The 12,589-nt window shown below is 44.0% G+C and overlaps 1 protein-coding gene across 1 annotated transcript; it reads right to left on the reverse strand.

Moving 5' to 3' along the window:
* Positions 1 to 124: 124 nt before the first annotated feature.
* On the reverse strand, positions 125 to 10,197 carry napsa (napsin A aspartic peptidase). Its single transcript, XM_083650207.1, has 9 exons — positions 10,016 to 10,197; positions 9,064 to 9,229; positions 8,029 to 8,152; positions 7,211 to 7,329; positions 5,886 to 6,085; positions 5,047 to 5,169; positions 3,401 to 3,545; positions 2,960 to 3,058; positions 125 to 1,835 (listed from the first exon to the last, which is right to left on the reverse strand). Exons 1-9 carry the CDS (start codon positions 10,081 to 10,083, stop codon positions 1,674 to 1,676), a joined length of 1,206 nt encoding a protein of 401 aa, XP_083506333.1. The 5' UTR covers positions 10,084 to 10,197; the 3' UTR covers positions 125 to 1,673.
* Positions 10,198 to 12,589: the final 2,392 nt, after the last annotated feature.

The raw sequence follows: 12,589 nt of genomic DNA on the forward strand, positions 1-12,589 counted from the left end.
AATACACCCAAGAAAAATAGAACAATGATTCCTTCATGCTACAAGGCAGCAGATATGTCATTCTCGGAGAAATAAACCTACCCATCAAATAAATCTTCAGACATTTCAGAAAAACACCACACAGTTTCACAATCAAAAGTTTATTTGATGTAATGTTTAGTTTTATTCCATTGTCCATAAGACTCTAGTTAAATTCACCCTGGCATGTTAAAATCAACCCGAGATAACTTCAGTGTCCAAAAGCAGCTGTAGTGACACAGTATGTTTGGAAATGTGGTTATTGTTACAAACTGGAAGTGTGGTTCTGTTGCCAGGAATGCAATGGAACTATCACAAATCAAAATGAAAAAATTAAATAAAAACCAACACAGCAAGTTTCTAAATGACACAAAATCTAAATTTAAATAGCAAAAAATACATAAAAATGCTACTGAAATGTGAAAGCTCAAAATCAAAAAGCAGCTAAACAGACAAGAGCAAGGAAGGAACTGAGTGAAGTTGTCCCTTTGAAATTTGTTCTTTGGTGAAATGTATCTATATTCTATTCAGAGTGTGAGAATGTATCTATATTCTATTCAGAGTGTGAGAATGTATGTATCTATATTATATTCAGTGTGAGAATGTATCTATATATATTATATTCAGAGTGTGAGAATGTATGTACGGTATCTATATTCTATTCAGGGTGTGAAAATGAATGTGCATCACAGCTTCCATATTGGAAACAATGACCCATGTAAGAGCGTGCACCCAGTTATCACGTGTTATGAGACATGCTGTTAGGCAGCGACTGGGCCTTATGCCGCATTCATGTGCTCCTCGGATATATCGGATTTACCAGGGGTGACGTGGTAATTACGACATTGCAAATACTACAAATAAATGATAGCTACTATGAACAGAATAACGAAATATATAACTTTTTACAGTCAATTGGTGCCAAGGACGCCATTGTTCTAGTCCCGAATCCTCATGCCACGTCACAACGTCGGAAACTCATGTAGGTAAATACGACATTGAAGGGCCACGTTCATGTGCTCGCAACTCATAAATACGGTAAATCCGATATATCCGAGGAGCACATGAATGCGACATTACAGCACTCCAGAGAGAATGTGAATCAAGAAATGCTTTTTGACTGCAGGGAACACAATGATGCAAGGCTGCAGGCTGAATTTAGTTTTGCTTTCAGCTCATGTTGCCACACAAGAAAGGAAATGACTCAACTCAAGGAACTCAAGTAGGGATGCACGATATATCGGCATAGCATCGGTATCGCTCGATAAGGCTTTAAAATGAAATATCAGCATCGGCCCGAAATGCACATTTCTGCTGATATGACAGGCCGATAAAATGACAATTTAATTATGGCCAATGCTTGATGCTTGACATAGTTTTCCTATTTTGCCCAGTGAATGTGTACATTTTGAAAAGCATTGTATTTATATATGTCTGCATCTACCAGTGAGCCATCACAATAAGTATAGGCATAGGAATGTGTTCCAGTACAGGAGAAACTTGATGTTCTCTGACATTACTTCATGAGATTTGTTTTTTGCACATATATCAGTATCGGCAAAGAGTTGTAAAATATTGGCAATATCGAAAATATCGGATATTGGCACACAAAAAAAATCCAATATCGTGCATCCCTAAAGTCACGGCTTGCGTCTTTACTTGGCGGGGGCAAAGCCCACGCGATCAGCGTCCCTGTCGAACACGGTGTAGTACCTCCCGATGAACACGTCCCCCAGGATCCACAGGGGCCCTGCGGGAGGACGGATGTCCATGGCCATGAAGCCCGACAGACAGATGGACGAGCCCATCTGAGTCTCCTGCAGCAGATTCAACAGTCAGCTTTCAGTTTCAGCAAAAGCAAATACTTTCAACCTAACAAAGCCACTGGAAATCAACTATGGTGTATAAATAAATTGTAAAATGCATAGTTTAAGTGAAAAATTGTACATGCAAGAATCCACCCTAAATAGCACTTTATACACTGTTGAAGAAACATTGATTTCCCCACCGATTTAGATTTTATTGTTGGTGTTAAGTGAAAACTCGCTTGTCAGCCAGTTGTCAAAAGGCATTCTGGGAAATGTAGGAAACCACTAACTGGCAGTTTGAGGGAAAGTGGGTACACCAAAACGTATGTTACAGCATCACAAAATAATGCACTGAACATCACAAATTGATATCAATCAAGGGTGGATTTTTCCAGAGCATTGAAAGGAGAGCATTGAAAGAAATTGTTGAGCGAATTAAAAGTGATGTCATCCCACTGAAAGCTCTATTTTCTGGACCCTGAAGCCCAATGTATGCTTCATTGCTTGACACTTTTGAAGCTGTCTCTCAACAGATAGGACGTCTGTGACGGAAAAGTGTTGACACTTTTCTTTCATGTCGCGTACCTGGAGAACGTTGTTATGTCACGGACACAGTCATATTTTGTCTCGCAATGTGATTGGTTCGAGAGAGAGTTCCGTCAGTGTAGCGGTGTGTCTGATAGCCAGCCTGCCCGGGCCAGGAGCTGAGAACCAACAGGGCTCGGTGTGGGCGGAGCGGAGTGATTCTAGAAAAAGAGGAGCGAGCCGTGGTCTTCCAAACCCAGGCGGAGAGATACAGATAAAGGGCCCGGGGTTAATTTTTGCCTTTAGGACGCGGGCGAGATGTTTGGACTGATTTGGACTCAGAGGAAGGTGAAAATGTTACAGAAGGGTATTGGAAACTAACAGCCGGGGGACACCGGGTTCCTCCTCACAGTGGAGACGAGGGGAGAGACACCGTAGCTGGTAGGCGGGGGTCGGGACTCGGGAGGGGCCGGGACGCGGTTACTATGGAGATGACTGAAACCTTTCACTGAAGCATAAATTAAAACTTTGTGCGACTCTTTATTTTCTGTCGGATGACACTTGTCAAAAATGACGAGCGCCCAGGAATCAGCCTTAAGTGTATCTACCTTCATGACATAGTCCTCTCCAGTCAGGTTAAACATCTTCCCTCCTATGTTGAAGGAGACGACGGGGAGAGTTGGAATCTTCTTGCAATCAATCAGGTACTAGGAGGAAGAAGAGAATAAAGCTGAAATTATCTCTCAAAGACAAAACCAAACTATTTATTCTTTATTCTGCGTTACATTTACTACAAAAGTAGTTGGGCAGCTGTTGAAGGTGGTGCAATATTAGAGTACGTCTAGGCAGAACATAAGCTAGAAGATGCTTTTATCCAAAATGCTTAACATGACAATGGCCATAAAGTTGTCATAAGTCACAGACAGATTGAAGCATCACCTCCATATCTTCCTCCTTAACAAGGAGCACCTCTCCTCAGGTGACTCTGGCAGCTCTCTAGTGATTTGCTACTCTACAGTTGTGGCAGTGCATCATCAGCGTGACTCTACCTCTCCCATGAGCAGCGGCAGAGCTCCGATGGCTTTGTGCAGCGCTCGGATCTCCTCCACTGGCCCTACGATGAGGGACGTTCCCGTGTCCACGATCGCCTGGCAGCCGGCTTTACACAGAGTCAGCTGGTTGCCCACCTCAACTCTGTGCAGGAAGGAAGAGAGAGAGAGAACATTCATCATTTCATCTCCATCACAGGGCGATGTGGCAGCCAGGCAGGTGGCCAATGTCTTAAGAGACATGCATCTCATGTTGAGTTTATACTGCAAACAACTTGGTTGACGAGTCTTTGTGGTGTACTCTATGTAGCTGTCTGGTGCAGCTACAAAGATTGAAACAGGAAAACCATGTTGTTTTTTGCTTACCGTAATCACAAATGAAGAGAAAGAGCCAAGCCTGGTGGTTCAGCTCAGCTCCATAGGGAATGAACGGACTTTCAGTGATTTGTTGATGGTGTTGCTCAGTGAACATATGGTTAGATTCATACTATGGTTGTTGCTCAGTGAACACTTGACTCTGTGAACACATGGTTAGATTCATACTATGGTTGTTGCTCAGTGAACACATGGCTCAGTGAATACATGGTTAGATTCATACTATGGTTGTTGCTCAGTGAACACATGGTCAGATTCATACTATGGTTGGGCAATAGGACAAATGCATCAGTGATCACCGATCGATGGGTGATTAACTGAATCCGGCAGCTAGCCGGTTTTATTTACATTGATCTTTCTTCATTTAGAATGTAGCCTAGTAGTAAGTATTTATAGGCAGCCTAAACACACGCTGGTTTTGACCCTGCTTGTGCTTCCCCATTTTAGTGTGTTGTGCTACTGAATCCTATTGGGACTGAACCATGACTCAATATGTTTCCACCGTGTGCTGATACACTTCAGCTTTTCTTCACTGTGAGTAGGCTACTTATCCAATCATTTTAAATGCCAAATTCCTCTTTTTGCACATTTAAAAGCTTCATTTCAATTGGAACCTACATGTACATATTCAAGAAGCCACTTGCTATGGAAATAAGCAGGAATAAATTCACATGAGAAAAAGCTGAACAGAAAGGGCATCATTAAAGCCAGACTGCACTGTTCCACTTCGCAATAAGCCTTTGTCCACACCTGGCGCTTAACATAAGCAGAACCGCTCAGAACTCTCGGAGGAAGCATGGAGCCAGTTTTCGTCTCTCCCCAGATCGGCAGAGGTTGGAGCAGCAACCAGGATAAATACATTAAAATTACCACTAAGGGGGGATAAAAATGGGATAAAAAAATCGGGGTGGGGGGATAAAAAAAAACATAAGCAGAAGTGAAATTGAGCTCACGCTGAAGTTGAGCTCACGCTTAACCGGTCACACCAGAAGCCCTCTCTTTTCCTCAGCGCCTTGCCCGCCCACAACTTCCATTGAATTCATGCCTGGCAGCTTCACGCGTCACGCTCGGAAAATAGGACTGAATCCTGAACGATCGTTTGACCACGCCGTGAGCGTGCCTTGAGCAAGGCATGCACGCAGCTGGTGTGAACGGCTTCGCCTGTTAACAAGGACGCCGAAATGAAACTTGTGGGTTGAGCTTAGGTTGAGCGTTGCTTCGGCGTATGGTGTGAACGTAGTGGAGTGGAGCCACACCAGATTCTGTCTCACCCGCTCAGCTTAATCTGCCAGTAGGCCTTGCGCGTGACATCGACGTAGTGCAGGTCTCCGGTGTAGTACTGGCTGTCGACCCCACCCAACACCAGCTCTCCTCCTACCGCTGACGTCGGGTCCCTGAAAGACAGGACGGAGGATGGATGGATGGAGAGAAGCTACAGTCACTGTGTAGAAGAAAACTGAAAGAATAGTGCCAACTCATGTTACAGCTGAGAAAACTGTGAAACCAAAATTCTGCACCAGAGACCTCGCAATGGGAAGTCAACCGTTGCAGATAATAGTTTCCTTTGGCTAATGCAGCGGTTTGCACAACAACCTTTTAAAAGAACATCAGAGTCTTTGCAAAACCTCGAGGCAGCAGGAAGTAAACCGTTCAAACAACTGAAATGTGTCAGGACAAGTTAAAAACACTTGGGCTGAAAAATGTAAAGATAGTAAATGGTGCTATTATCAACAACCATTCAAAGGCATATGACAGTGGTTCCGTGTACAAGTGAAATAATCAAGGAAGCTAAGACCAAGTTTGATAACGTGCGTGGAGTGTGGAGTTTAAACCTTCCAAAGACACCACAATAGACCCTTCTCACGGGGGCCATTTTGGGTCGAAAAGACAGGGTAAACACAGGTGCAAGCAAAACACTAATGAGGCTTTCCAAATTCCAATCATGGAAGTTGGAAACCCTCATTAGTGTTTTGCTTGCACCTGTGTTTACCCTGCCTTTTCGACCCAAAATGGCCCCCGTGAGAAGGGTCTATTATTCAAGACATGTTCTGTTCTGGATATTATTCAAATGTCATTTTCTTGACTGAACACAGTCTCTCGTCTGACGCACCTGCTGATGTAGAAGGAGAAGATGTTCTGGGGCAGCAGCTTGGCAGCCATGGCCGTGTCAAACACCGGGGTGACGTTGGCGACGGAGATGGTGGGGTAGCCCATGCCCAAGACGCCGTCGAAGCGCGCCACCGCAAACGTGATGCCGGGCTGCTTCACCGCCTCGCCAAACTGCTGGCCGGGGATCGGCAGACCTGCCACCTGCACGCGGCGGGGGAGAAGGACGAAGACGCATTACAGACAATAATGACTACGGTATGTTTACATAGACTGCAATATTAATATTACTGATATGAACCCGATTAAGACAATACTCTGCCATGTAAACAGCATTTTCTGATTACCTTAACCGGAATAAGGTCATAGTCAGAGTCAAGAGTCAAATTAAGACATGTGGAGTATTGCGATCTTAGTCGTGTTATTGAAGTGCATTATGTAAGGGTTAATGCACGACGAGGTGTACATTATCACTTTTTAAGGGACGACGCAAGAGGCGTGAACCGTCCGAGGCTGAGGTTGACCCCCAGGTCCGCAGATTGATGGAGGGGCTAGACGGACAGGACGGGTGGAGGTACGGAGAGAGCTATGTAATGGTTGTAGCTTAATCATGGACTGTAAATATATAGGGGCTGACCGGTGGAGTGCCCTGTAAGCCAGTACCAGAGACTTGAATCTGATGCGTGAAAGGATGGGAAGCCAATGGAGTTTATGGAGGAGGTGAGTGACGTGAGAGAATTTGGGCAGGTTATACACCAGACGGGCTGCAGAGTTTTGAATTAGTTGAAGAGGTCGGATAGCAGATGCAGGTAACCCGGCCAACAGAACATTGCAGTAATCCATGCGGGAGAGAACCAATGCCTGGACCAGGAGTTGAGTTGCCTCTACTGAGAGACAGGACCGAATCCTACGGATGTTATAGAGTGAAAATCTACAGGCGCGGGCAGTGGCTGCGATGAAGGCTGAGTTAGATAGCTGGTTATCAAGGATTACGCCGAGGTTTTTAACCGTTTGAGAGGGCAGTACGGTCGTGTTTTCAATGGAGATAGAGAGGTCACTGAGAGGACAGTCTTTAGCCGGGAGGAAGAGGAGCTCAGTTTTATCAATGTTCAATTTGAGATGGTGTGCGGACATCCAGGCTGCGATGTCTTTGAGGCAGGAGGCGAGTAGTAGCTACTCAATGCTGCCTATTTGCCCACCAGAGTGGAATGCAGCTGAACAAAGAGCGAGTGAGTGAGCGAGTTTCTCCAACTCACAGAGACAGTGTCCCCACTGAGAGAGAGAGAGGGGGAGAGAGAGAGAGAGAGAGAGAGAGTTTATCCGACTCACAGAGACAGTGTCCCCACTGATGAAGCCGGACAGGCTGCCTCTGCCATACTGGATGGAGAACATGGTGCCGTTCTGGACATAGGTGCTGGACTTCTTAGAGTTGTAACGGTGGTGAAGCCCTGAGAAGGGAAGTTACAACAGAAGGCAAAATTAAAATGTGTAGACGTGTATATATATATATATATATATACACACATATATACAGTATATATATATTTAAGCATTGGCATAGTTTGAGACATGGATCTAGGTTAATTACTGTTACAACACAGAGTTGAGAAAACAGAAAATTGGTGGGGGGGGGGGGGGGGGGGGGGTGGAGAAGCGTCATTCAACTTGAATCATTCATACACGTGACCTTCACACTTTCTCGGGGCAGGTAGGTAATAATCAATCAATCAATCAATCAATCATTTTGAATTTCTACTCTTGCACAATCCAAGCACTTTCGATGACCCATGTCTATTTCATGTCAAATTTCAAAAACGTTCAAAACCTACTAGATTTTTTCCCTCAAACTCACAAACTTTCAAGGATTTCAAGGACCCGTGGGAACCCTGTCACATGGCATGTGACTGCAGTGTGACAGCAATGACTTCTGGTGACAGATTTAACAACCAGGGCTTGGCTTCTATCTGGGACACAATATATAATTCTCTTGATCACACTCTTTGTACCCGTCTGTCCCTGTCAGTCACTTTGTGTTACTTTGCTCCTTCCAATTACAGTTTAGGAATGTCAACCAGGAAGCAGCTCTCTCTCGCACGCCAACACAAAATTAATGTCGAATGAGTCAAGTCTCCAAAATGCAAACTCACAGCAGGCGATGTCCAGGAAGGAGCAGTGGATGGAGGGGACCCAGAGGTTGGAGGAGCCGGTGTCAAACAGCACAGTGAAGTCCTGGGGAGGGGTGCCGATGCTGATCAGCCCATAGTACTGGGCCTGAGGGGACAGATTGATGAGCAGAAACCATTATGGGTTCTACTACGAAGCCGCCAGCAAGACTGCGCCTGGATTATTTGATCGTATTAAGATATTGTTACATTACATTACATTACATTACATTACGTCATTTGGCGTAATGTATTGTGACTCTGAGAGCCAACAATAAAATGTGAAGAAGTTCACCCCAAGATGAAAATAGTCACCTACTAACTCTCCCCCATATCAGTCGAAACAGTGTTTTGTAGCCAAACGTTTGGGTCCATAAGTTCGATATTTACCTCATTATCATTAATATACTTTCTCTGACAATGCTTTGGCTGCTCAGCCTATAGCCCTCTGGCTAGAAGAGTCTGCTTATAGACGGTTTTCACCAGAGCGCAACCCCACAGCACTTCCTTTTTCTCAGCATTCGGCAAACTGCAGAAATATTCACTCGACATCGTTACTTTTGTTTTCGCTGCTCAGCTGTATAGACGGTTTTCACAGAATGGTCAGTCCTGCACTTGAATGTTTTTTTTTCTTTTATGTCCATAGCAAACACTGCAACAGGAAGTGAGCGGGGGTTCAATTTAGAATGTTTTTGTTGTCAAGTTAAAACCGTCTATACTGTAGTGACTGTTGGCATGTCCAAACAGAGTGACTGAGGTCAATTAAGGAAACGGGGTGAATTAAAGAGGTCAACATTGGGACTTTTGGGCCCACAATGCAATTGTTTGGCTCCTTCTGCTGTTTGGAGGAATCTGATGGACATTTTGATCAGTTAACAGGTGGCCCTGTTAACTTGAGATGGACCTACGGGGCTCTGGATCTATGTTTGCTCCTACAAACTTCAGTGGCGTTTCAACTGACATAGCGGGTGTGTGAGTAGACAATTCTTGGTGATGATGATCAACAGCAGGTATACATACATCCATAAAGTTGGTCAGTCTCTCGATAGGCACTTTTGGAGCTGGTGTAATGGGGGGATCTGTGTCGGGTGCACCGCTGGTCTTAGCGAAGGCCCGCAGCTGCTCCACGCTCATCCCATTGTCGCTCATCAGGCGGCGGACGCTCCTGGTCTTGTGAAGGGGAACTCTGCCGGGGGGAAATGGTGCATGAAGCTTGGAGAAGACAACCTTTCTTCATACAGTATCAAGGACCCCTAATTTAATCCACATTAGGGCCACGGACGCGCATTTGATGGGATTTTGTCTCTCGGGACCCAAATCTGAGAATCTTTGATTGTTATATAGCCTATATGGTTTTTGGCCAGCCCAGAATCCAATGACTATCTGTATTGAAGGTGGAGAGATAACAGAAAAACTATGATCAGAACATTCTTTAATCTACATTCTCCAATTGTGTTAATTTCTTGTAACTGAAATAACGCTGAACTTTAACAGTTCATCAATTTGCTGTGGACCGGCTGGAACTCCCTCAACGAGCCCTGGTGGTCCCCGGAGCCCACGTTGAGAGGCACCGGATCTGTCTTCTTGCACCCACAAGTACCCGCTGCAAAAGGTGTGAAAGTTGAAACAAGGCTGCCCGCTCGCTGCTTCCTGGTAGGCTGGTACACAATGTTCGCATCAAACTTTCTGTGTCTAAACCGTCGGGCTGTTTCAACAGAATTTATAGTACGCCATTCGCGGTGAACATAAACACATAAAGTGGAAGCACGTGGGGCTAATCATGAATGTTCCTGGGTGAAGAAAGGACAAGAAGTCAACAGAAACAAACCTAAACAAGCGCCCGTACAAGGAATGCCTAAACACGCATACCACCAACACTGCTACCAATGTACTCTGAAATGCAATGTTTAGCTATATCGTTAACTCAAAGGTGCATAAAGTCAGCTATCAAACAAAATATATTTCACGTTACCTTATGATAGCGGCACTGTGTGTTACTAACAGCGCGGCAATCACATACAATATCTCCAGTCGTGTCATTTTCTCCTCCTCGTAGAGCCAAGAATCATTTACTGTCGTTTTCGTCCACTTGATACTTGTTAATGGGCGTGCAGACCGCAGACCACTATTTCAAACTGACGCACTATTCATTACATCCGCGAATGCGTTTCGGTAATTTCCGTATTTACTCGGTTTTCTCCGCTGTGTGGCTTCGTGATTGGAGGAAAACCACGAGCAAGATGCTCTTATTGGTCGAAGAGAGTGGCCGTCGCCTGAATATCAGGTTAAGCCAATCATAGGCAGCGTAGGGCATTCAGAGGCAGAACGTGAGGCAGAGCAGGGCGGGTCTTAACAAGAAAAGCAGTTTGAGTGGGATCCATAATAAGCCAGTGCACCAGGTCCCTGAGGGGTCACGAGTTGTAATGCATGACTGCAGAGTGATAAGACACATGCTAGCATTGAGGAATTGTTTGGAAACTGAGCTGATAAAGAGTTTCATTACAATATAAAGCAAACTTTAAATATTAGTTTGTTAAACACCTTTCCCCAGAGAATCAATTCTGACAAGCCCTAGGCATTCAGGCTGGCTTTCACTCTAGTCTTTTCAGTAACCTTACAGATGCTGTTACAGTAACTTTACCTTGACCTATTGCTGTTCAAAGTTTGCATTGTAATTGCAGAAATGCATACATTTGGGATGCCTGATGAATGAATGAATGAATGAATTAATTAATTATTGAATGAATGAATGAATATGCATGTCCAAGGGCATCACTTTGTGCTGATAAGTGATGGGTCACTGGGACATAAGGGCTCATAAATAAATAAAAAATAATCATGATAAAAAAAAAAAACTGTCTTCAACATATCAAGCTCAAACAACAACATTGTGGGAGTTTGAGTTGAATGAATCAACTCTGTGCTGTGTCACCAGTTAGGTGAGATACACTTTCAATAGATTACGCCTTACTAACACTGTGGCACGAAACTCACAACTCTGCCTGTGCAGTGCAGTCTTCATTTATTTCAGATGGGAGACTAAACACCCCCCTTCATATGTGATTTCATATGCAATGTAATTGGGGGGGGGGGTCGGTTTATAGCTGGGATTTTCAAAGTCTGAGACTGTGGGCCTCCCCCCAGACAAAACTTGGAAAAAGGCAGCCCCCCTCACTCAATTCCTGGAGGCCTATTGGATTATGATTATGTTATTTGATACACTCAAGCCAAGATATTGATATTGCTGTTTGACATACTTCAGACTACACCAATAGATTGTCTGATGGCATTTATTAGTTTCTGACTCTGGGAAGGTGGGAAAAACAATACATTTCCCCAAAACTGTACTGTATCTTTGAACTATCTTTAACCAAATCACACAATAACTAATGTAATTTCCCCCCACTTCCATTCACTGAGCCTCTCCTGAAACTGCTTGGAGAGAGAGAAAACTACATAACGGTGCACCCAAAGGGCATAGCCAGGCTAGGCTACTGCAGAGTCAACAGTCGACAATAGAAAAATGCTGTGCATAAACGCACAACGTCTATCGCACAAGTACAGTCATCCTTATGCATCACATGCACGACTGCAACACCATGTCAATCAAACAATGCCAACATCACATCTACTGTAGAAAGCAGCAGTGCATGTCAGTCAGCAGAACTATATATCCAATATCACTGCCCTATATGACAAAGTAAGAAACAACTGAAGGAATAACATTACCTTTTTGGACAATGTGCATTTGCTTCTTCTACACTTATATTGCATTGTATGTTTTCTTATTTTGCAAATAAACCTTCCTCAAAGCGTTCTAATTTGTTTGTTAACATTTAGCAAGCTATTTTTCCAGAACATGTTTAACAAATCATATGCTTCTAAAAAGTCATGGGGACAAAATCGGCCATATCAAAAAGTGTGTGTGGGGGGGGACATGCCCCCCCCCCACCCCCCCAGTGTAAATGTCACCTATGGTAATGTCCCAATGCACTTAATCTTGCAAACCAAAAGATTACACAACAACACGCTGGAATGAGTTTTTCCAGCACGCCTCAGCAGGAGATGACAGAATGAAGAGCTACAATCAAAAACCACATTAAGGAAGAATCCATCATGACTCACACAAACCACCATTCAAAAAAAGTGTCTCTTCGTGAGAGGGTGGCCGGTGACGAAGAATGAATTGCATCTTAGCCAAGATTGCAAAACAGAGGCTCACTTGACCTGTTGAGCAGGCTGCAGATGAAATCCCCAAGACAACAAGAGCAAAACAAACACTCTGACATATAGAAAGACCTACACAAAAAACAAACACTCTGACATATAGAAAGACCTACACAAAAAACAAACACTCTGACATATAGAAAGACCTACACAAAAAACTAACTGACATATAGAAAGACCTACACAAAAAACAAACTGACATATAGAAAGACCTACACAAAAAACAAACACTGACATATAGAAAGACCTACACAAAAAACAAACACTGTGACATAGAAAGACCTACACAAAAAACAAACACTGTGACATATAGAAAGAC

This window comes from Poromitra crassiceps, assembly GCF_964638095.1.
Source record: "Poromitra crassiceps genome assembly, chromosome: 13".
NCBI classification, from domain to species: Eukaryota; Metazoa; Chordata; class Actinopteri; order Beryciformes; family Melamphaidae; genus Poromitra; species Poromitra crassiceps.

Excerpts from the sequence above, each read along its gene's own strand:
- napsa (XM_083650207.1), bottom strand. The coding sequence starts at position 10,083 with ATGACACGACTGGAGATATTGTATGTGATTGCCGCGCTGTTAGTAACA. Across the intron at positions 9,230-10,015 it reads CACAGTGCCGCTATCATAAG|AGTTCCCCTTCACAAGACCA; the intron begins GTAACGTGAAAT and ends TCCCCCCGGCAG. Across the intron at positions 7,330-8,028 it reads CTTCCTGGACATCGCCTGCT|GGCTTCACCACCGTTACAAC; the intron begins GTGAGTTTGCAT and ends TTCCCTTCTCAG.